This window comes from Lissotriton helveticus, chromosome 4_1, assembly GCF_964261635.1.
Source record: "Lissotriton helveticus chromosome 4_1, aLisHel1.1, whole genome shotgun sequence".
NCBI lineage: Eukaryota > Metazoa > Chordata > Amphibia > Caudata > Salamandridae > Lissotriton > Lissotriton helveticus.
This window is the reverse complement of record NC_136063.1, coordinates 401,669,296-401,693,923: the sequence shown is the minus strand read 5'-3', so window position 1 is coordinate 401,693,923 and position 24,628 is coordinate 401,669,296. Positions and strand designations below refer to the sequence as shown.

At 45.1% G+C, this 24,628-nt stretch overlaps 1 protein-coding gene across 19 annotated transcripts in view; it reads right to left on the bottom strand.

Annotated features, from left to right (window-relative positions):
- UBR5 (ubiquitin protein ligase E3 component n-recognin 5) overlaps nucleotides 1-24,628 on the bottom strand; it is a 2,132,574-nt gene that overhangs the window by 2,015,795 nt on the left and 92,151 nt on the right. For all 19 annotated transcript variants that reach the window (XM_078686916.1, XM_078686920.1, XM_078686919.1 and 16 more), the window contains exon 3: nucleotides 16,916-16,997. In XM_078686916.1, the coding sequence (XP_078543042.1) occupies nucleotides 16,916-16,997 (82 nt within the window). The remainder of the gene's footprint in view (nucleotides 1-16,915; nucleotides 16,998-24,628) is intronic.

The following is a 24,628-nucleotide window of genomic DNA, read 5'->3' as shown; positions in this document are numbered from 1 at the left end:
TCGAAATTACCAACATACAATATTTCGTGAAACTTAAACACTTTCCCTTTCATGCTACACCAATAGCTCAAACTTTAATAATGCAAGATCTATTGCATTGCAAATGCTTGTTATTCTATGTCAGGAACCCAAGGCGAGGATTATGCTAGTTAAAAGCTTATCCACCATTACAGCCGCAATCTATGTCAGGACACTAAGGCGAGGATAGTGCTAGTTAAAAGCTTTTCGACCATTCCAGCCGCAATGGAGAAGACTGGTTTGAAATAAAACCTCTTAAACCTTTAAATGCGCTGAAATTTTTCCGCAGTGCGGGAATATTTCACGCATGCGCAAATCAGACTGCTCCCGGCCGTCCAACGCATCCAAAGGGTTAAAGGTCAAATCCGATGACCCGTCTGCTGCCTTCAAGATGTCCTCCAATCAGGCTCCGAGAACAAAGGCCTCGGAAGGCATGCGACACAAAAACCTTGGTTTCAATGCCTACTACTTGCATGATCCACTGACTCCATCTCGCAATTGTCTGTGATGAGACAGTTGAATGGCTTCTTTAGAGCAATTAGGAACAGTTTTTCCCCGTGGGGACGAAGCTCTTCTGTCATGGTCTCATAGGCCTTGATGCATCAGGACAATGCATTGCTTAGGAGAATCAGGGAAAAGCTGGTTGAAATCAAGCGGGAATGACACTTAGTCCATCGAGCGACATGAAATGTGACACCGTCCGATGTAAAAGTCCTCGCCGTGATATCTGGGGCTCTAACATCCGATACCCTCCTGTATGAAACCAGACACAAAAGGATGGTCAACTTGGTTTATAGATATTTCCTGAAGAGGTACATATTACCTGGCCACAAGAGAAGCAGGTTCAGGACCTTATTTTCATCCCAAAGGACCGAACATCAAGGATCTGGTGGAAGGGATCACTGAATGTCCCTGAGCAATTTCTTAGCCAGGGGGTGTTCCCTGGCCTACAGGCCCACGACTGTAGCGTGCCCTGCAGACATTGGCGACCTTAAAGTCCAGACAGATCTATAACCCATTCAATTCGAAGCTAAGGAGTCCAGGAAATTCAAGATATGGACAACGGTCGTCCCCCCAGGAGCCAAGCTCCGTTGCAGAAACTATCCCCGTCCATTGAGACCAGGCCGATCAATACCGCAGGAGGTTGCTGCTCATCACCAGAGAATGAGGATTCCCTGAGGGATCGCTGAAGAGATGAGGATCTAGGGGTAGACTGACTGACTGAAGAAACCCATGAAATGTTTCATCAGGACTGGATAGCATACTTGCAACTTTCACATCAGAGTGATTACCTCCAGCTCTGCCTCTTCCTTGCCTGTGCACCTGAGTAGTAGGCAAGGGGGTGGGAGGGGTGGATACATAGCCCTGTTCCTTTAATCAGTCCGAGAGGAAAACATCTGTTGCCACTGCTTCCAGGGTCCAGCCTCCAACTGAAGTACCGGGGAAGTTGGGGGTCGAGCCTGGACACAAATAAGTTAATCATGAAGGGGGCCCCATCAGGCAGAATGGCTAGAAACATGGGCAGAAGTATTTCCCACAGGCTGATGTACCAGAGATGGCAGGATTGTCAATCTACGGCAAAACCAAAGGGGATGATGGACGGAGTGTTGAACATTGCAAGCACTCACCCCCAGGCAACTGATCTGGGTTTAACCCATCATCATTCTTTAGCTCACTCCGCCACCCCAGTTCAGACATGACCATATGCAAATCAGTCTGACCCTTTGCCTCATGGGAACAGTCCTGCCCGAACTGCCAAGCCACGTCTTCCCTGGACCGGAAACAAGCATCCTGGGACCGGTTTCTGGCTATTCACCCGTCGTCAGTCAGGCTATCTTGAATCCAGTGGCAAGGAACCCATGTCTGGGCATACCCTGCCAACTTAAGGCGAACAAAGCAAAACCAAAGGGGATGATGGACAGTGTTGAACATTGCAAGCACTCACCCCCAGGCAACTGATCTGGGTTTAATCCATCATCATTCTTTAGCTCACTCCACCCCCCAGTTCAGACATGGCCATATGCAAATCAGAACACCCCAACCCAGTCAACGTACCAGGGACCTCCACCGGAAGCCCCAAAGTACAGGTAGCGCAAAGGAAGAAGAAGAGCCACCTACAGAATCCAAGGAGAAGAGGACAAAAAACGGCAAGCCCTCCACTGGGAAAAATACCCAGGAAGAGGGCCGCCGAGCCCATCACAGCTTGAAGCAAAGACAAGACTGAACGACGCCTCAGCAGTAAAGCAGGCAGAAGAATAAGAACGGAAGCCTACAAAGGCCCCACAGGACAAAGCAGGAGCACCAGGGCCCGCGCCAAGGTCACCGGCCACAGAACAGAAGAGCAAGCGGGGCAGCCAGCTGCTGACAACGCCACAAAACTAAGGCCCGGACCACGTCGGGCTCAGAACAAGGGTAGGGCTAGTAAACCGTCCCAAACAACCCCTAAAGGGGGCTGCCTCGGACAGAACCGATCCACTAAGTAGTGAGAGCAGCTAGAAGATGAGGAGTAACAAGTAGCACGGACCAGGCCTTCAACACAGGAAACTATGTCCTCAGAAACCCCAGACAGAGGCCCAGATCAAACGGCAGGCAAGGGCAAAACACCGCGGCACAATGCCGTAGATGGCCAAGCCACACTCCAGTAAGGACCAAGGACCGCACCATTGTAATACAGCACACCAGGAATGGCGATGAACCCGCCAGGGGGTGTCTACATCCTCCCCGCATAAGAGAGAGCTATACTATAGCTACATATACCCAACATAGGGTAGGACACGTCCCAAGAAAGCATGAGACCCACTCTTAGGGAAAAAACAATCTCACATAAGAGGACAAAATCATAGACCTGCGGCAGAAACCACAGAGGGCTTAGTAGTCAGCCAGAAAACACATTACCAAACAAGCATTGGCATAGCCAATAGGTCTCGCTTTTGGGACCTTATAAGTATTTAGTAATGCAGCACAATATCCATTGTGCAGCAAAATCAACTGTTGCATGACTAAACACTTATAAGGTCCCAAAGGCGAGACCCATTGGCTATGCCAATGCTTTTTAATATTCATAAAATCTTTGATGGCTTATTAGACATAAATATGTGTCTAAGTGTTTCTTAAAGAATTATGATAATTATAAATATCTTTAATGGGTTTTATTATTTAATATACATTAATTATGTTATATTTATTCTATACTACATGTATTTGAAAGTATAATTTATTATTAGGTTTTATTTCGTTTTATTTGTACATTTTAAAGTTGCATTAATTTTTTTAAATTACATTTTTAAATACTTAAATAGTGTTTATATGTCATTTAAATTTTCTGTTTATTTTAAAAATGCATTCTTTTTTCATTACGAAAATGTTAATTCTTTTTACATATCTATACTTGCCAATGCAACTTTGATATTTTGATTCTCAATATTTTTGTTGTCGATATTCTTGTACTTTACACGACATGTAGGTAAAGTTGATATTTTGGCTGTAAATATTTTGCCAGTTTTGTATTTGCGTCGCAATTATTTGTGGTTTATCTTTTATCATACAACCTTTCTTGAGCTGGACCGTAACACAATCACCGCCCCTTCATTTACTGTTTCCCAGTTAATTTCTCATTCGTCTGGAGAACCACAGGGGTCAATTTATGATCTCCATTAATTCTGCTTGCCCTAGAGTTACCGTGACACCTGGTTTTGGTAATTTGGGGAGAATGGTAGGAGTGGAACTGATGGGGTTGCCAACTTGAATGACCATGTGAGGAGGGGGTGAGGCTTGGTGCCAAGAAATACCTAGGAGGCCCCCCACCCACCCCCCCCGTCCAAAAACAAAAACGATGGATGGAATGCTCTCCATAGGAATTTCCAGCATTAGACAGCATTGGCTGTGGCACTTTCCTTTTTGCTTTCTCATTGAAGAGACAGGCTAGGAGCTGAGAGACCAGTTTCTGTCAAAAGATGACCTCTGGTGCTCTGTGCTGCACGTGGGCAGAGGGAGATGAATTAAAAAACCTGGATGAGGTTTGTGACAAATCAGTCAAACATATGCAGGTCACAGGTGAACGAAACAAAGATTAACAGGAGAGCAGTCGGGGCAACACCTAGTATAACAGGGACAGTGGTGTTTAGGGTACAAAGCCACCTACAGGGAGCTGGCAAGCGATGCCTGCTTCTGGTGCAGTACCTTTTACACAAAGAACGGGCAATGGCTTGCCAGGACAGGCATCGCAAAGCTGCCGAGGATTTTTAATCTTTGCACGAAGAACAGTTTAGCATTGTTGGGAAACTGAGCGAAACGTGCACAAGCAGTTTTAATCAGCTGCTGCATCTCCCTAGAAAGATTCTGCCAAGAATCTAATGGACAGGCGACGAAGAAAGGAGCAGAAAATAAAATGAGCAAACTTGGTGATGAAAACGTGGCCCCAGGGGTCCGGGCAATCTGGCCTGGAAGACGAACAAATAAAACGTGTGCTTACAGCAGTTTTAAAGGACTGTAAAGAGTGAAAACAAGACAAGCAATGGCTGCGCAGCCGTGAACGGTGACACGGCCGCGAAAGTAATGGCGAGCGATGCGAAGTAAGAGATAAGAAAGGCAGATGGCGGCTGCACACGTGCATGCACACAAGCTTGAGGCCAGCAAAAGCTTGTGGGTAGCACTTTGAAACCCCCCCTACTAAAAGTCGAGCAAGCAGCGCACGCACTGCTCTAGGTTGAACCAGCGGCCAACTGAAAATCGGGGCCAACCTAGGACACCGAGGGTACAGGATCCCTCATAGAAACTGCAACACCCGTCCAAAAATCAAATATCAGGAGCAAGTGGGATAACGTCTCCCACCAAGCCCTGGAGAATGAGCAGACCAACATACAGAGGAGGAGGCGGAGGAGGAGGAGGAGGACAGAGCCCCGCAAGAAGACGCTGAATGGCGGAGTCTGCAGGAGTATTAAACAACAGGACCCCGTCAAAAGGGAGGTCGACCAGACGCTCCCTAATATTTTCAGGGAAAACAGCATCGTGTAGCCAAGCATGGCGACGGAGAGCCACAGAAGTGGCCATATCACGGCCAACAGCATCTGCAAAGTCCAAAGCTGCACGCAGAATAAACACGGCCAACTCTCTACCATCCAACACATAGCCCCGCAGATCAGCACAGGCCCCCTCATGAGAAAGAAGGGACTACACAGAATCCCAAAGAGTAGAAGTAGCCCTGGTCAGCATACACAAAGTGTTAAGCGACCTCAAGGCAGCGTTGGAAGAAGCAAAGACATTACGTCCCCATGAGTCTAACCAACTGGCCTCCCGAGACAGAGGGAACACCACCACAGGCAAAACGGAAAGGCATTTCGCAGTAGAGCGCCTGGAGTAGAAGGGTAGAAAGAAAGACAGACCTGGTCGTGCGGAGCAGGACGAGGACAGTGCAGTAGTGCCGGAGGCACCGATCGCCTGTGACAGGGCACCCCCAAGCCCCCATAAGATAATTATGGAGTGACGCTTCAAAGGGAAGGAACAACTCCCGTCCACCTGAGCCCTGGTGGAGAATCTCCAAGAGGTTGTCCGTGGGAAATGGAATGACAGGTTCACCCATCCTCAGGATACCAGCAGCTGTGGAAATCGCCCGAACAAAGGAAACACTGGCCTCAGGAAGGCGCCGCAGAGGTGAAAGTAATTCCTCCATGGGTGATGGCTGCAGACTGAGTCGCCCATCCCCAAGTCCATGGGGAAGCCGCCAGACCTGGGAGGATCCACTGAGAAATGGGGAACCTGAGGGGCCCCAGGGGAGTGTGGAGATGCTGGTGGAGATGCTGGTGGAGAAGCCAGCCGCAAGCCACAGAAAGAAGGGTTAAAGGTTTTAAGCCATAGGGGACAAGCCCGGAGTCCCGGCGATCACCTGCAACATCACAGGGAGCACCGTAGGGATTTGCGGCGAGGCAGGGACGCTTGGCGCCGACGAGGGAACCCCCGAAGGACTACACCTTGACGACGCCACCCTCCTATGACCTAAAGTCGAAACCTTCGGCGCCGGAGCCAGAGACGCAGGCGACGCCACGGAAGTCCCCGCACAAGGCAAGGGATCAGCAGATGTCACAGGAGGTGGAGGAAGGGCCAAAGAAGCCTGCAGCACAGCTGCGTAGACTGTCATTTTGGCCCTAGTCGCCTCCGCGCCAGGAAACGGCAGGTAGGGAGGCGACAGGCGGGGGCACCTGTCCTGGGTGGAGCTGGCACCCAGTGCGGAAGGAGGACAAGGCCTCGGAGACATACTGAAAGACCTACCAGCCGGTGAGCCACACCCAAATGGCCGCGGCGAAAGGAGATTCCGCAGGCTAAACTGGCGGTTCCTTGCCTCAGAGGTAGGGGACGGACGCTGGGACGACACCAACCTGGATAAGCGCGCCGACAGCAACTTCATCCAGCGCTCCCGCCGGTATTTAGACTTTAGGTGTTGGCAGGCGTTGCAACTCTCCGAGTCGTGGTGCTCACCTAGGCACCACATGCAAATCGGGTGAGGGTCCGTCGCCGACATGGGACGGGCACAGGAAGTACACGTCTTGAAGCCCGAAGGCATTTGCACACTGTTCCACTAAACGACAAAGCGGAAGAAGAGATTGGAAGGCCTAAAAACAGGCCAGGACAGTAATCCGGATTTGAGTTGCACGCGGAAAGAGAAAAATCAGACGTAGGGTGAGACTTCTGTATCCTCGCTGAAGTCACCAGCACGAACGACGTCAGGGTGGAGTCATGTGATGCCGTCCTCCCGGCACACAGGAATGCTGTGACAGAAAAGTTTTCCGGGTCCAGTCTCATGCCTGGGGGTAATTCTATGTTAAGGAATCTGCGGCTAGTAGTCTCTATCAGATGTAAATTATCCAAGTATTTAGTCTCCAAAAGGTTTAGCTACCACCATTTTGTGAGATATTCCTGTTAATGTGTCTGTGACAACATTTTCTTCTGCTCCTGATGAATCGTAGGTGAAATTAATGAATGACTGGCTAATGCCAAATCTCACAAGAGAGGGAGGATGACTTTGTCCTTCCCTACTTGTTTAGGTGAAGCAGTGCTGTGGTTTTGGCAGCTGGGATTTCTACCACTGAACCATAACTGCGAACAGTCTTCAAACTCAGGTTCTGTTCACTCCACCATTTTCAAGTTCTTCCCAAGTTTTACATTACAATTGCTATATGTTCCCTTCCCCCACAAACAATGCGCTCATTAATTAGACTGACTCCTGAATTGATGCCATCTGTGGACTAGTATACATATTAGATAATATTCAATGACCTCAATAGTAGTAATTCAATCACATTACTCATTGTCTGAGACCGTTATTAAATAATAATATTGAAATGCAAACAAAGGTGAATGTTGCTCTGAGATGCCAGAATTCACTTTAAGGTTGTAAACGCAAATACACAGTGCACATCTTTGACCCCAAGGAGGTCTTTTGATGGATTGATTTCAGAGTTGGCTTTTCCAGATTACACTGCTTGGAGTGCGCTGGCATTACTGGAATTAATTACACGGTAGCAGCCAATCGTCAAATATGAACACATTTGTATAGCTTTCCGCCTTGGATGTGTTTCCATTACTTTGTTAAACCTCGTGGAGCTGACTTTATGCAAAAAGGAAGCAGCTTTAACTGAAAATGTTAGTACCCATGACATTTGGTACTTGCAATGTCTGGGATGAATAAACATGTTTGACTAGGCATCTTGCAACAATACTGTTGCTAAGTAGTCTCCTTTATCCATATTGGTATAACTTGCTAGTAAGACTTCTCTTTTACCAGAGAGGTTTCTTTTATTGTTCCCTTCAAATGCAGAACCTGATCAGTCAAACTCTTTGAAATACGGCTGCCTGGTCGGAGGTTATTGCCTCCAAGGCTTTAGGGCAATACCTCGGATGTCCAAAGACTAGAGTTGAAAACTCAGCATAAAGATGTTCTGATCATTGTTTTTTCTAAGAGGTAGCACAGCCTACTAATCCCTTTCATTTTCCAATACCATCACCAAAGTGTTGACACCGAATATGGACCAGTTGTTCCTTTGACCTTCTGTCTGCTCACCACCTTGGGACACATCTGAGTTGGTGCCTCTGCCCCCTACATTGTAAAGCATATATTACCATTCTAGTCCCATCATGCTTCTGAAGTCATACCCATGTTTGATCTACTGGGAAATCAAACAGCTGTTCTCCATTTGAACAAGTGTGTGTTATAGCACCTTCAACCCCTGATGTAAGCCATGGCACTTGCAGCCAAGCATTTTGCCTTACGACTGAACATGTACTCCGTTGTCAGGTAGCAGAATATGCTGCATCAAAGGTAGATAAAAGGCTTGTGTTTGAGATGGTGTTGAATTTCTGAATGTAGGCCCATGCTGTTTTCTTATGTTTTTCAATGATGTGCTGCAGAAACTCTCATTTCAATTCACAGATGAGGTATACTTCTCCTTAGACTTTTAATGGAACTGAAGAGATCATTGTGTGGCCGCTGGTTTCTCCATCTGCTTAGGCAGCGCCTTGATTTCTACTCTTGGTCTGCATATGGACCATTGTGGCTGAGACGTTTTGAGATTTCTTCCTGAAAGTGGCTACAATCTTTAAGTAATGCTAGATTTGTAACCCATATGTATATAGCTATATGTCTATATATACATAGGGTCTTGTCGGAAAGCTCTGTCTTGTCTGACAATGCTGGGTGTGATTTCTTCAGCAGTAGCTACCTTATTAACAGTCCCCTTTACCTGCTTTATCATGGAAGGCTGCATCAGTACAGACAGACATCTTTTTAGAATTGGATCCTTATATCCTACTTTATTTACATGATACTTCATTAAAAACAAGATAGATATGTCATTAGGCAATGATGGTCTTGAAGGGTATAGGTGTTGATAATAGTCAGCCCGCATTCGATTTCTGGATCAAGTGTTTCCTTATTTCTTCAGTATCTTCAAAATTATCTCTTGGTGCATGAAGTGGAGATTATGCTCTACTCTGATCATGCCTCCTCTCTTCGCCAATGGTGTTTTTCATTGTCTAAATTTGATCTCTTGGGATCCTTTGATCTGGGTCCTCTTAGAAAAGGAGGATTGCTTTGGACCCATCGGTTCTGAGATTCTTGACTAGTCCTGCCCTGTTAGGCACTGGAGGCTTCCTCTTTAAGACTCGCCCACTTTCAGCACAGATGGAGTATGGTGTATCAACAATTATTGTATTAGCCCTTTCTTCATTCTCTAAATTGGACAATTCAGGTCCCTGCACTTTGTGCATTTACTCCATGTCTGAGCCCACATCCTAAGACACAAGAACAAGATCCCCTATATTGGATTCAGAAGCCGGATGAAAACAAAGATCCAACTTAAACACCATGGTGTGCAGAATCCAACATTTTTGCTTCTGATTGGTCAATATTTTTTGTTCACACTCAATGCTTACAAACCCTTGTCACGCGTTGCCTGTAGAGAGACAAATTACATAAATCATATCCATACAATGACTGATACCAGGCATGACACAGAAACATAACTAACAGTTCTTCTGTCCGGAGCCCAAAAAACAGAAAGAAAAAGGGAAAGCACACAGAGAAGACACTTCCAAAAGTAATGATTCTCTACACCCTGGATCATCCCCCTTTTAAATCTACTTGGAAAAGCTACAGAATCTTTGAATGCTGATAAGCCTTCAATGCCCCATTCATTCCTCTCTATCGGAATCTTAATTTCTTCTTATCTCCAGTAATAAACAATATACAAATCAAATCGTCCAAAGGGGACCCAAAAAGGATTCCCACACAGTAAACTTCTATCTCTGGGAACTGTGAGAGGGTGTATCAAAAGACTTACCTATTAAGACCTTCTGAAAGAATTTCATTAACAAAATACTTGACTATAGGCTTTGCACAGTTTAATACTAAGACACAATTTAAAGCCCAATAGATCTAACACATGCTTCTCCCCATAAATAAGTAAGGCCTACTGCTTTAATCATAACATTTAAAAATAAACCAATCAGACATATGGCATTTAACTTTTCAGAAAAAACGGTCTGGCCTATAGCTTTTACCACTGGATTGCCATCAAAACGTACTCGGGTTCGGCGCTGTACCATGAATAAAAACCTGAATAAAATGGATATTAAAAAGAAACATACTCTGGTCTAACGTATTGAAGATAAGTGTTCCCCGAGGGGAACTGTTGCGGGGAACACACTAGGTTTAGGCACGCTTTGAATAACGTTTTACTCCCAGCAAAGCAGTAACAGCACCAACCACTTTCAGCCCAGTCCTGTTCATCAACTAACCTCCTTACCGCAAACCCCAGAACTCACTCTGTATTTCTCAGCATATCACAGACCTTCCTCCTTCACAGAAAAAATAAATACTAGCATTGGCAAAGTCAATAGGTCTCGCCTTCGAGTACAGCAAGAAAAAAACATTTTTAAAGGTGCGATAACACTGTTGTGGCAGCTGAATCATTTTATAGGAGCATGCATGCATGTAGACACAAGTGCGTGATGGACAACTTTATTTTTTATTTACCGATCCAAGATGGATCAGCAGGTTTAAAAAAATGTTTTTTAAAAGAAAGACATTAAATTAAATAAGAATAAAACCGGTTTTATTTTTATAGCGCTGGACCACAAGCAGTTTGCATTTTGGCCGTCCAACAACAAACAAATAAAAAAGGACCGGGAAGTAGAAATGGAGGAGCAGCTGGAGGTAGCAAGTTTTTTTGGTAGAGTAAGGTAAAAGTGCATGATGCAGTGAGCAAAAAGGACAGGGGAGATGCACAGGGGGCGAGGGCAGCATGGAGCACAGTGGTGAGAGGCGCATTGGGGAGGTAGCTGGAAATCACTCACATGGAGTGCTTAACCAAAAAAAAGCCTTTCCCTAAAACGGAGCAGTGGAAAGGCAAGTAACAAGCATTTGCAATGCAACAGGTCTCGCATTTGCGAGAGTTTAAGCTATTGGCATTGTAAATGACAATGCCTTTAATTTATCTGTTTTGATCATTAACACATAAATAAAAGGCATTGTGATTTACAATGTCAATAGCTCAAACTCTTGTAAATACGAGACCTATTTTATTTCAAAGAAGCGTCCGGCATGGTCTCGGGCTGCTTGGAAAGTGAAAGCATGCATGGCGCGCTGAATGTTGCAGGAAAGCATGTCATGCCCCTGCAGTAGGAGAAACTCTGCAAAGATAATAGTGCTTACAGACTAAATAAGACATACCATGTAATAACAGAAGTAAAAGGATAGTCCTTATGGGAGGTTACAAATGAAGACAAGGCGGTACTAAGGAGGAACTAACAAGCCTATTAACAAATCAGAAGCCAGCGTTTACAAAGGACAATGACACAAGCCACTGATAAATATGGGGGGAGCTTTAAGTCCATACTCAAAAACAGCATGCCCCGCAGAGCAGCGGATGCCCAGGCTCAAAAAACAACAGGAGGCAGATGCAAAAAGACAGGGGAAAACCACACCAAGGATGCCAGGTCTAACTAAGCTGCACACATGTTGGTTTCCAAAGGTTCTGGATCGGTATTCCCACTTTACAAGTGTTACCTCTTTTCTCCATCTCTGTAGTCATCCAGATAGTTAACCTATGAGGGCTACGAGTGCATAGCTACCACACCCCTCTTGAGTGGTGGCTGTTCTCTCCAACAGTTTTGTCATGGATTTCAGTATGGGTTTTTGCACCACAAACAGCATGAGGCTTATTTAGTTGATGCGACAGTTAATCTCTAGGAGAGCACCCTTCAATACCGATGAGCACATCTGCCCACTACAAGATAACCCCATAAGGCATTCATTCTTCCGACCACCATCAGACTTATTTCTCTAGTTATTGAGTGGTATTAAGCCCGGGTCTCAAATAAGGCCCCTCCAAGTTGCTTTCCCAACTATTCTGAGGGTCTCAACATGGATGCTGTTTTTTATTAACCATGACTTCTAGTACCATGCATGCCCCAGCAGTGTATATACCACTCCGCTGCTCCACCTTGCTGATTATAGCCATCTTTCCTCAGCACCACAGCCTCCAGCTTCAAGTACTCTTAAGCAACAGCGTTGGTAAAACTAATGCAAACTCTGATTTTCCCTCCCAGCTCCTCGGAGGGACACTGTACACTGGCTGCTTTCCAGTGTTTGTTATCCGGTGCTTGAGGGTTGCTCAAAGCTCTGGGAAGGGTTGTGGCTGCCATCTTAGGCTGACTCGACTTACTGAAGTGACCGATCTACAGCTCCATACAAATACACATGGCTCTCTTACTCTGATTAGAGAGGCACAAAGCCTCTCCAAATCTTATTAGCAGTTCTTGGCTAGAGGGAGAGCTCGCAGTAATAGGGGACGGCTTAGAAGGAGGGTGCAGAGCAGAAGGCAAAACTAGAAGACGAAAAAGGGGTTTCCACCATTGATTGCTAAAGCTTGTTGTGTACTTTTTCACAAATTAAAAGCCAGCAGACTAGGTAAGGCAGAGTCATACTGAAAGAATGAAACCAAAATTCCGGGCTCAGTGGAGATGAAAAACATCACATGGGAAAAATTCTCAAAGTTCGCACAGGCACACGAGATCACTCCCAGCTGTGTTGTAATAGAATATCATAGTCAGAACACTGTCTACATAAATATTGCATCCTAAATGTTCCCAAACATATTGCCACATTGGAGTCAATGACGGAAATACACAACTGATAGGACCATACTCTTGAAAACGATATTGGTGACAAAATGTTGATGTCAGATGCTATTTCTTACTACAGTATTCACAAATACAACAGTCACAGCTCTGCATGGTTGTCCTTGCTTTTCCAATTGTCACCCACCTAAGAATACATCACTCGCATCCAGCAGATCTCAAATGAAAACATTAAATACGAAAACTGTATCTTACTTTTGAATGTGTACACAGTGTGCTCAATGTAAACTTGCAAAGAATCTACTAAATTTGCTTTAAAATTTTTACCAGACAAAAGCTATGAGAGACACCTCAATCCATTGGCAAAGCGAAGAGCACAACAAAAGCAGTTAGAATGTGTTCGCCAAATAAGAAGTGCCAAAACCGTTGAAATACAATGCTGATATCTTATTCAATTCGGTTGTCATACACAGAAGGGCAGATACTTAAAGACAACTGTAAAGCAAACAAGTGCGGTGCGCGCGCACTGCAAGGAATGCAGGACTAAGGACAGACTAGCAAGCGCATGTCTGCCTTGTAGTGTGAGCGCGTGGAGGGAGCGTGTGAGGCAGAGGAGACACCATGCGCGCGCACATCGCCTGTCTGTGCGCGCACACGGTTTGTCTCCCTTCGCTCACCAAAGCCACAACAATAGAGCCTCACGAAGTACAGCAGCGCATGCGCTGCGTTCGCTAGCGAGACCTAAAAAGAGAATGCTTCATGGGAGGGACAAACGCCTGATGAACAAAGCAAGCCACCAAATGAGAGCAAGCAAACTAGTGACAAAGGCAACCGATGATAAGCAAAGAGAAGCAATGGGCAGCAATGGGCATGCTTTTTAGCCCACTGTTCTTGAAATTCTAGCAACCGGTCTTTTACAAGAAAATAGCTTTCCTGTCGACTCAGCCTAGTAAGACAAGAAAATACAAATTCTTAGTACAAGCATCAAGGTGGACCTCAGAATCAACTGAAGAGCATAGAACACACAACTGTAACAGGCACTAAGGTGGCATGGAAAAAACACATTATTTCACAAGTTAATTAATCGTGTGTGTTTAGGCGTTGCACACCAAACTAATCTCTTCTCTCAACTACCCAGCTTCCTCTGAAACCAGACAACACATCAAATTCCTTTCCAAGAAGCTACTTCATCCACAACAATGATGCAGGGACATCTGTAAATACAGAGATTCGTTCAGGGTACCTTACCTTTCCCCACATTTACTGCCCTCTTAAACACCTGAAAGACTTGCTAAGGATCAAACCATACTAGAGCACATTTACCCCAATCACCAGGCAAACAAAGAGTCCCACGGTTTAGTTAGAGGAGGTCTGAAGGGAGAGATCTATTGATGTTAATAGCTAAAGTTGATAGTTTGTCCTTTGTTGGAGTCACGCTGAAGGCCAATGTGTGATCTCCGAGCTGGTCTCCTAGCAAGGTATTGAAAATAGTTGAGATACGCAGCCCATGTTTCCTCAGGAACATTAGATTCTGAGGTCAAAAAGGTGCTTTGAAATGCAATTGACTTTTTCCAGAATCTTTTGAAGTTTGATTTTTTACTTCGAGAATTTTCTCCTAGAATACTTTATAAGATTTCTTCTCTTTCCACAGTATTTTCCTGCATGTTTCCATGAGATTTTGGGAATGTAGTAGTTATGCCCAGTTGCTTGGAGATTTCCTTAGTGTTATCAGGGCCTGAATGAGTTTTTTGGGAAAGTTTGCAAGCTGATGATAGCTTCAGTGCCCATGGGAGGTTAGGGTTGGCCTGGCCCTGTTCGACAATTCTGGGCCAGTACGATGTCGAGTTACTAAGCTTGTGGGACAAAAGTTTAATCAATAGTACCCAGTTTGAGGAAATTACTGTCTGGTCTTTGACAAGAGTCCAGAACTTGCATCGCTGTCGCTTCATCGAAACGATGAGTTTGACTATTTGATTTTCTTAAAGTTAACTGTGAGCAGAGAGCCTGGAATCCCATTCACTAAATGGCGTAGTGGTGGATTAGCAGTCAAATTGAGTACCTGTGGGAATGATCGCTTTCCAGCCTTTCTGCTATATTGAAAGAGAAGGCTGGTAAATAACGGCAGACTGACTTGTGTACAGTCAAGCGTAGAGCGTGAAGTGGCAGAGTGATGTGTGAAATCCGTCAGGGAGTTAGGTTCAAATCTGGCATTCAAGACTCTGAGGGCCAAGCTGTTCTAGCACGCCGACTAAATGTCAACGTTCAAGTTGGTTGGTTGATCATATTTCCGATCCATTTGAACCTTATTGTTATTCTTATAAGCTTTGAGAAATCATGGTTATAAAAATGTACCAAGCAAATAGGATTAAACCCAGATCTGTGACTCGGGGTTTCACTCTCATTTATTATTTTCAAAATACTTTAGCTGGGGGTGAATGTTCAGCATTCCGTCTTTCATCTTTTAGTGTTTCATTTGGCGAAGAGATTTAGCCACTGTTGGAAGCCGTGCTGTACCACCACAGGATGTAGATTTGATTTGTGATACACCAGGCACAGCCAATTGAGCTTGTCCACTCTGCTATTCAAGGACTGTCAACTGGTGGTTCACAAGCATGGATCTATCTGAAAGGTTGCTATGGTACCAGCCCCACTGGGACTTCAGAATCTGCAAATGCCGTCTGGCATAGCAGACAAGCAATATCCATGAGGCTAACAGACCAATAAGTCCAAGAGCTGTTTTCACATAGCTCCAGGACTGAGGCTATAGCATCAGGATCATAGGCAAAGTGTCCTGGACTCGTTGCAATGGGGGGGGGGGCTTGAACTTCATAATGTTCAACACAGCTCATACAAAAGGAAGCCTCTGCGAATGTGGCGAGTGCGAATTCGCCTCCTGGACCCCAACAATGTCAGGAGGTTCGCCATTGCTTGAATGCAAACACTTTCTTGAAAACCCGAGGGGCACTTTTGAGGCCAAAGGAGAGCCCTGCAAACTGAAAATTGCTCCAGACCTACCTTGAACCCCATGTAAAGTCTGTGGGTCTTATCCAGGGCAGACAGAACCTGGGCCAGCATGTTCATTTTGAATTTGTCATGCTGTAGAAAGGAATTTAGATGGCGAAGATTTAAGATGGGTTGAAGCCCTGCATCCTTCTCAGACACAAGGACTAGCGAGAGTGACAACATGTCCCTATTTCAGAGTCAGGAACCCTCTTGATGGCTCCTTTGAAGAGTAAGGGTTCTACATCCTACATTAGATTGGAGAGGTGCTCATCTGAGTGAGAGTTAGAGATTGAGATGCCGTGGGGCAGAAAGTAATGGTAGGGCATAACCATAGTGAACTCTTGAGAGAGAGTCCATCTGTAAGATGTGATGGATCGCCACCCTGCAATAAAGGGCTGTATTCTGCCTCCTCAGGGTGGTTGTGCCTGCTAAAGGAAAGCTAAAGCAGCTTTGAGGTTGTTGCAGCAGGTGATTTGGAGATGTGGACTGGGACAAGAGATGACCCTGATGACCTGCATGCTTCCTACCAGAGCCATGTCCTCAGCCATGAAAGGACAGCAAGGATTGCAGCTCAGGAGACTTTGGGGGGGAGAAGACTGGGTTAAAATAATCAGTGGTCGCTGAGAAGTTCTATACTATAATTTGAATGTCTATGTTCATGAAATTTACAAACCACAAATAGGAATCTGATCTTTATTTTTTCTTTTCTAAATGAGCCTGTCTACTCTACTATTTATTTAGATAAAGATACGTATACTAATGTTACACAATAGCACAAATACATAAAAAGGGCATAACAAATCTTTAAATGCCACAAGCTGCAATCAATGCAGAAAAGAAGAAATCAACAAATTCAACTATTAATATATATATAATGAGGCAAAGAATAAAGAGCTGATCTCACAAACTCAAAACATAATGCATATTAGCAACAGCACACAAGAATGAAATTGTAAACAAATGCGGTAAATGGGTAATTGCCAAATAGTCCTGTATACTTAACAGACGTACTTAAACATTTCTTTTTTGTTTCAAAGCAAATTCATACTTACATGTTTAAAACACAGGTGCTGGCACATGTTAATACAGAAAATAGTTAACCTAGTGTTGTCCCATTCCCAACCTCTTCTCCCTTCATGCTGATGGATTACAGGTTCCACTATGGCATTCTACAGAGGCATCTCTTAGAGAACTCTGTTGCAGTCTTCATAGTTTAAAATGAATCATACAAAAAGGTTACATACATGATCACAGTGTACATTACCTCTAGCAAAAATGCAGCATGGTTCGGACCAACAACACACTGTTTGATAGTAGCCTGTTCCAATACATTCAAAGGAGGGTGGCTGCAAAACATAAAACAACATGAAGCAAGACCTGAAAAGCAAGGATATACCTACATGAACACTAGTAATAAATACTGGTTTTGTACACTGAAATTAAGTAAATCAGTCTTGTCTAATTTTGACAGTGTAAAATGTGGTAAGTATTACAGTACATCATAGGGAAAGTCATAAAAGCTTTATGAACGATTTCTTCATTCCACACATACAATAGTAGATGAGTCTGTTGTAGGTCATAGAGATATTGCTATGTAATAGCTAAAAAAAAAGTTATTTAGGTCTGTGGTTAGATAAGGCATACATTTAGATACACACACCCATATCCATACACATACATATATACACACAGATGAATATACATACACCCACATGGACAGCCAGCCCTCTTGATTCATTAGGATGTTGCTATGTCATTCACATTCTACCCAAGCAATGTGTCACCCCACGTAAGCCACTAACTGCACTGTGAGTGATGACATTTTGAAATTTCACAAGGAGCACATCAGCACATAATGTAGTTTTATTTGTGCTAGAGGCTACAAAGGAGGTGTGTACTTTAAGACAAAAAGATTTTGCTTTTGTGCAATTTTATTTTTACATAATGGCGAGAGCCCTAAAGCTCTCCCAAAAATAAAGATTTACACAAGCAACTACTAAACGGAACAAGCATTGGCAAAGCCAAAATGTCAGCTGACATCCGATTTATTGGCTTTGCCAGTGCTCGTTTTAATACAGTGCACGGCTGGAACTTACTGAGAGCATAGTGTTTGTCCGTTCAATAGAATTATCATGATCCTGTCCTCACAGAGGACTAAAACAGGCTGTGCCACAGAAGCACGGTGAGAAAAAGATAACAATAAGAGATCTAAACATAAAGGGTGTACTAATCTCCTAAAACTAAGCAGTCCTTCCACCCTCCAGACTCTTTAAGGAGTCTTACAAATTAACTTTCCTTAGGATTTCAAACTATGGGCGTGCGTTAGCGCGGTGAGCCTCTCATTTCAAGTCCACTTGGTGAAACTGAGTACAAGAAAAGCAGTCGTCAGCAAGCAATAAAGTCTAGAAGGAAAGACTGCGTCCTCTGGCCTGGGTTTGAAATGCATACAAACTATCAGCATCATAATGCTAAACCTCATAACTGTTATACCAATAGTACTGCAATGGTCTTCAGACAAGAGCACAAATCCTACGTAAAAGGTTGCATATAACCAACTGAAAGACACCAGTCTTGACTGCCAAGAGGCAGAAGATTAAAAGAACACTCAAACTTTCTCAAAGCATGTAATAAAAGCCCTCAAAGACCTTCTCACATAGGTTGATTCAATGAGCGAGGTCTATTAAAAGTAACTGTTTTTGAAGCCCCGAGACAATTGTAGCTCATCTAGGGCTCAAATGCAGCAAACATCCCCAAGCCTTAAATTCCCTCTCCGAGCATTCTTAACATCAATACTATTTACATAACGTCAGCATAGTTGTAAAAATATGTCAGCAGCAGTACTTAATTCAAAGTTAAACATGAAGTATGCAAGAGAGTAATGGATGGCATTGCTGAACCAATCACAACCACAGCCAATTAATTGGGCAGCATCCCAGTCCTTCGTGATTTTGCACACCATGCCACCTCAGATTGGATAAAGTCATATGCAAATCAGTCTTGACCCTTCTCCAATCGGCACAGTCCAGCTCAAACTACCAGGTCAGGTCCTCTGTTAACCAAAACACATGTTAAAAAAGCCACACATGGCATTAAATAAGGATGGATATAATCAAGAATTTGGTTGGGGGTAGGGTGCCACAATCAGAAAGCCTCCGAGTACAATGCTTCATCAAAACAGTCTTTACATTATTCAGAAAGCAGAGAAACTAGCTAACTGAATGGTCTTTACAGTTACTATATCCTTAATCAAAACCAAAGGGATTTTGTTATCGAAGGGGTGAAAGTGTCTGATGCTGCAGAAAGAGCTAGCACGTTATGCATATCTACCTCTCCCTCTGATAATGGGCACCAATCCATCTCATGGTGTTCTCTAGGCACCGCCATAACAGACTATTTTGATCATAATGAAGAAACAGCAGTGACACGTCTTCTTGAATAGGATGCGCTCAATGTCACTTTTCTGCTTTGGTAATGCATGGGTGTGCAGTGGAATAAACGCAAACATCTGGAAGGCGATCTCACCATCTTGAACACACTTCTCTGGCACGAAACACGAGCAGTACATGACCGGGTAGAGTTACAGCGCTTAGAAAATAAAGGCCAGGGGTGTCTCTCCTGGAGAGACTGCTCTGTCTCATTTACGCGGCTAGCAGCCCGCATGCATGCCACTGCGGACAGGCTGTGTCGCTTGCTGGCATGGCACATCTGCCAGGACCAATCACGTTCTCCTATACTGCTTCAACACTTTACTTTATACGCCGAATGAGATACACACCGATCTCACATGCCATTATACATCCTTATATCAGCCAGCCACTGCAGTCGATCCAGACACGCTCAACACGTTTTTCTCCACCATCACACTGCCTCGTATCATGTCAGAGCAGGAAGCAGAACTGGACGACCCTATCACACAGTTTGAATTACAGGAAAGCATTTGCGCGCTTGCACGGGCAAGACCCTGGGTGCCGACGGCTTACCTGCTGAATTTTATAAAGATTATGGCCGCTGGTTGCTCCTCGGCTGAAACTCCTCTACAAGGATGCTTTTTCTGCTGCTTCCTTATCCTATTCCCCTGTGACGCCTTGCTGGTTTCTCTTCCTAAACACCACAGAGCTAGGCTTATATAAACCGTTGGCACTGATGAATACAGATTATAAATTCCTGGCTAAAACCATAGAGACTAGACGTGCGCCTCTAGTTTCAACATTGATCCACCAGATCAAAACAGGTTTCCTCCAGCAAATAACACCTCTCCGACAATTTTTTTTGTGTCATGGCAGATTCACTGCAACACAGGCCCCTGACAGGAGGCATTTTGTTGGACCTAGAAAAGGTCTGATTCTCAGGAGTGGCCATTCCTGTTAGAGGCGCTGCTCTGCTAGTATCAGGTCCCGCTTTCTCAGGCTAGTGCAGTAACTATATACACGCTCTGTTTTTTAGAGACAAAACTGGCTCCTCTATCGACGTGCCGATATCAACTGGTAAGGGCACCCAGCAAGGCTGCCCACTCTCCCCACTACTCTTTTTTACTAGCGATGGAACCGCTAGCTGCGGAGCAGGAGTGGACTGGGGCATACAACTAGGTGGCTAGCTACATGCTGCGGAGCAATGCGCCCGCCTTTGGACTATTGCGTGCCGGGTTTGTAAAATACACACATGCAAAGGCCAATAACGTGCCACAAAAGAAAAAGCACACGCAGGAGCGTGTGCGATTCCTAGGTCAGCTTCCAAACCCCGTTTTCACCTACTAAAGGCCTTGCGCTGCCAGGCGTGAGACCTAAAAAACAGTTTGACAGCTCAGGTTACTTTTCATATGCAGAAAACAGCTTGTTGAAGAAAAGTAGCTAGTTAAGATTGTAAATCTAGAAAAAGGAGTACAATTTACACATTAGTCAAACTAATGCAGAGGGTTAGACGTTGAACACCAAGTGCACAATAACCGGACAGTACTAACTGCAAAAGCGTTGTGTGCCGGTATTTAGGTAGAATGAGGTGCTAAAATATGGTTGGGTTCTAAGACCAGTAATTTGTGCTGGAAAGTCAGGTAATGATCTATCAGTGACAGTTGTAGTCAGCAAATAATTAAAGTAACACAAATCTTGAGAATAAGTTTCATTCAAGGGTGAGAAAAGTTAACTATTAGTGGCTCCACACTCCCAGCCTAGAAGTGTAATCTATGAATGAGAAAGTAGGTGAACAGTCAAGTAGCAACTTTGATACAAAACACCTGAAGAAGGGGAATTGCCTGCTGCTGTACTAGCGGCTGTAAGCTATCTTAAAAAGTGGTGAGAATTGGGTGAAAAGTTATTAAATGAGAATGTGGAAATCGGTCAAACAGAATGTTTCTCTTGTTGAATCTGGGCAAGCGATACGTTCAATTGAGTTGCTCCCGGGATCCTAAAAGGTAACTTATAAGAAATATTGGGAGCATTTTGAGCGATCACAAAAAAAAAAAAAAAAAAAAAAGAGTGCCTCTAGGATTTGGCCATCATATTAGAGTGAGCGATGAATATTCAATTATATTGCAGCAACACACTTGAAACCCAAGGCTGGATGACAAAGTTAAAAAAAATACTAAGAATGGAATGAACCTATTAGATTTGAAAAGGGCTTTCAGATGGAAGTCATGACTGCAAAGTCAGTGGATGCTTTTCGCAGTGTATTCCTCTGGCTCCATATAATCTCCACGGTTGCTGCTCCTGCCCTGGTAGGACTCGCTGTCCCAGGGCACACATGGTTCCACTTCTGCCAGCTACTCCTGATGACAAGGTGGGGTGGGGAGGCGTCCTGACATTGCGCTACAAAGCGCTGCCTCAATCCCCGCAGCAGTACGCGCCAGGGAGAAGACTGGGCCAAGAGTGGGCCCATCTGCACAAGTCCGCAGCAGCAGAGGCTGGGCTTTCCCCTTTTGGCCTGGGGTATTTTGGTTCTACTCAACGTTGCTCTGCCCCCAAGGTACTTTAATGCACTATTGAAAACCTCTCTTTGGGGTTCGTTTGAACGGTTATAACAATTCATTTGTTTTGAGACATTCTCATGGCATTATTACAATTAGTAACTAGAAGTCTATGAGTCTCCAATTGTAGGCATTATTGGCTTATTCAGCCAGCTATGATATTTCTTGACAAGGTTCCCAAGCTAGCCTCTGGGGTCAGTGAAGTTTCAGACTCCCTAATTAACAAGGCAATTTATTAGTTCAGAACAAGAATGCTGTGCATTAATCAGGAGAGACATTATAGGAGTTGAAAGGTTGTATACCACGGACCATTCTTGTGATAAACTGTGCATCTCCTATGTTAATGAGTTGGTGCAAGGTCTTATGGCAGTCGAAGCTCGTAGGATCTCTAATGCACATACACAGATTCAAATCAAGTCTCGTGATCCCATTATAATGAACGAGTCAGAGCTCACACGGGTCAAGATTGGGAAGGAGGCAGTCAACTGTGGGTCAACAGCCCCCTCGCTCTGACTGCAGCCTAAGTTACCCCTTTGTTGTAAGCCAGTTGTCCGTGCTCATGTGGAGGAAGAGCGTATCCGTCCTCTAATTGTTCAAACACCAATTGATCTACTTCATCTGGGTAGAGGGACCCCTGTACGAAGCACAGGAGATAGATCATTGGATCAAATTTTGCTTTCAGAGAGTATGCCCACAGATGTAAGCATTGGGGGTAGCATCATAGGGGAACTAGACTCCCCACTCTTAACTGGGATTTTACAGCCTCTTGGTGCCCATATCAGAATCTTGTCATAGAACGTATATGGACTGACCATGCTACTGGAGAAGGATGATGATGGTTGGGGTGTTTTCATTGACACATTTGACATCTGTCTCTTTCAAGATACATGGTGCCTAGCTCCTGTCCATAAAAGTGGGCATACTTTTGTGTGAATGCTATTCAATCCGCGAGGGGTAGACCCTCAGGCGGGTTGTGCATATTAATCAAAACACTTCAATGCAGAATACCCCCGTGCCCGTTGCCTCCAGTGATATTATTAGAGGTTAGCTTGGTGTTTCGGTCTGGGCTGATATTAAGAATCTATAATGTTTACAATAGAGTGGAGAATAGTTATAAGGAGGCAAAAGTAATTGGTGTCTTGGAGCAAGAACTGCTGGATAGCATGGACAAAGATAGGCTCTTGGTGGCAGGGGATCTAAATGCCACCTTTGAACCATTGGCTGTTTCTCTTCTTGACTTAACGCAGGAACAGGACAGGAAATGGGGTGTTCCCTCGTTAGATCTACCCAAAGTTAGGTGGATGACAAAGGCGGTCGAAATATTGGCCATGACTCTACCTTGTCTGTCAGATTGACATCTACCAAAATTTAAATTGACCTTTAATAGGGTTGGCCATAACAGCAGAATTGATTATTTTCTGGCTGCCCTAAAACTTTGTCCGGCAATTGTGGATATGGATATAAATAGAGCGACTGGATAGTGACCACAACGCCCTTTGTATGCTGCTACGGGATGAAGCTCCTGAGCCCAGGTAGCATATGGTAACAAAGATACAGGTGCTCTCTCAGATACCAACATTTCCAAAACAATCAGGTGAGACTGGGTGATGAAAAACCCTGAGGTATTGGAAGTGACTGAGAATAGTGTTATTACTTCACACAAGTCTCTATGTAAGCTCCCGATTGCGTCTAAAATTGAGAAGTTTGCTACCTTCCATGAAAAGCTAATTGCCCTCACCAGAGATAAATTGGGTCAACAAAGGCGTAGGAGGGAGGAGGAGCCAAGATGGCGGCGGAGACGGACGTGTAATCGCCCGGCTCCCCGAGCCTGTGCCTTTAGCGACCCTATCCTGATTTCTATCCTGTTACAGCGCTGCCGCGAAAGGACGAGGGAAGCGCGCTGTTGCCGGGGGCGTTTCTCCGGTGTCCCTACCTGCCCGATTGATGGTTGTACTGGCGTGTTCACCCGATGACCGATGCCGAGCCCTGGATCAGTGCCCCGGATCGATGTGCACAGCCGGAGACGGCCGGAACTCCTTGGACCCTACCGACGGGTGGTGTGACTGCTGTTCCCCGCCACGATCCATCGCCTGTTAAGACGCCCGCTCTACTCTCTCCTGGGGAAGCGTGAATCGACCGACTGTGGGTCTCCATCGCTACTCCCTCTCAGAGCGGCGTTGAGGTGAGCCGCGCTATTCTGTTCTTTGTTGGGACGCTGGACGCTGCAGCTCGCCTTTGCTTTAATGCCTGGTTGGGTCTCCACGACGGGACTTGTGTGGTTTATTGCATGCACATAGCGGAGCCCAGGATTTATTGTGCGATCACACCCCCGCTGCCTATCGTGGAATTCACTCATGTGATCGGTGACCCCCTTGTTGGGCTCAATATGGCGGTCGTCTCCTCCGCAGCACTGATGGGCTCCATCTCGGCCCCTGAAGGGGTCGCCCTCCATGGCCTCGGGTGGCGTACGGAATACTTTGTTGTACTTCGCACTAAAGATTCATTGGATCGCCCGCCTATATTCACCCATGCCTCCATTCTTACAGCGCTAGCCGATTTAAGGGCAGACTGGCATGAGAGTTACCGCGCACTCGGCGCGAAACTGGATGCAGCCGCTTTCGGTTCGGAGAGTGTATCGTCAGCTGTCCCCTCTGGCGGCATAGACCGGGCCCCTCCCGGCATCGCAACGGGAACATTGTTGCCGCGTGACTGTCAATTGAAGCAACATTCTGGGACTGAATTCTCTGCAGGACTGCCGCCAGCTCATGTCGCGGAAGCTACACTGTTTCCTATTCTGCCTCAGCTCTCATTGTCGGACAATGAACCCTTATCCTCGTTCATGGCTCCGCTGGCGATGCAACTATGTTCCTACACTGTACACGCTAGGCATGATGTGGCTTTCAATCGTTGTTCTATGCTACATCGGGCGGACCTGGGAGCGGCACTCTTCTGGATTGATGCCATTGTTTGTAACTGGAGGTGTTCATTTTGTGCATGGGGACCTTCTTCTTGCCGAGG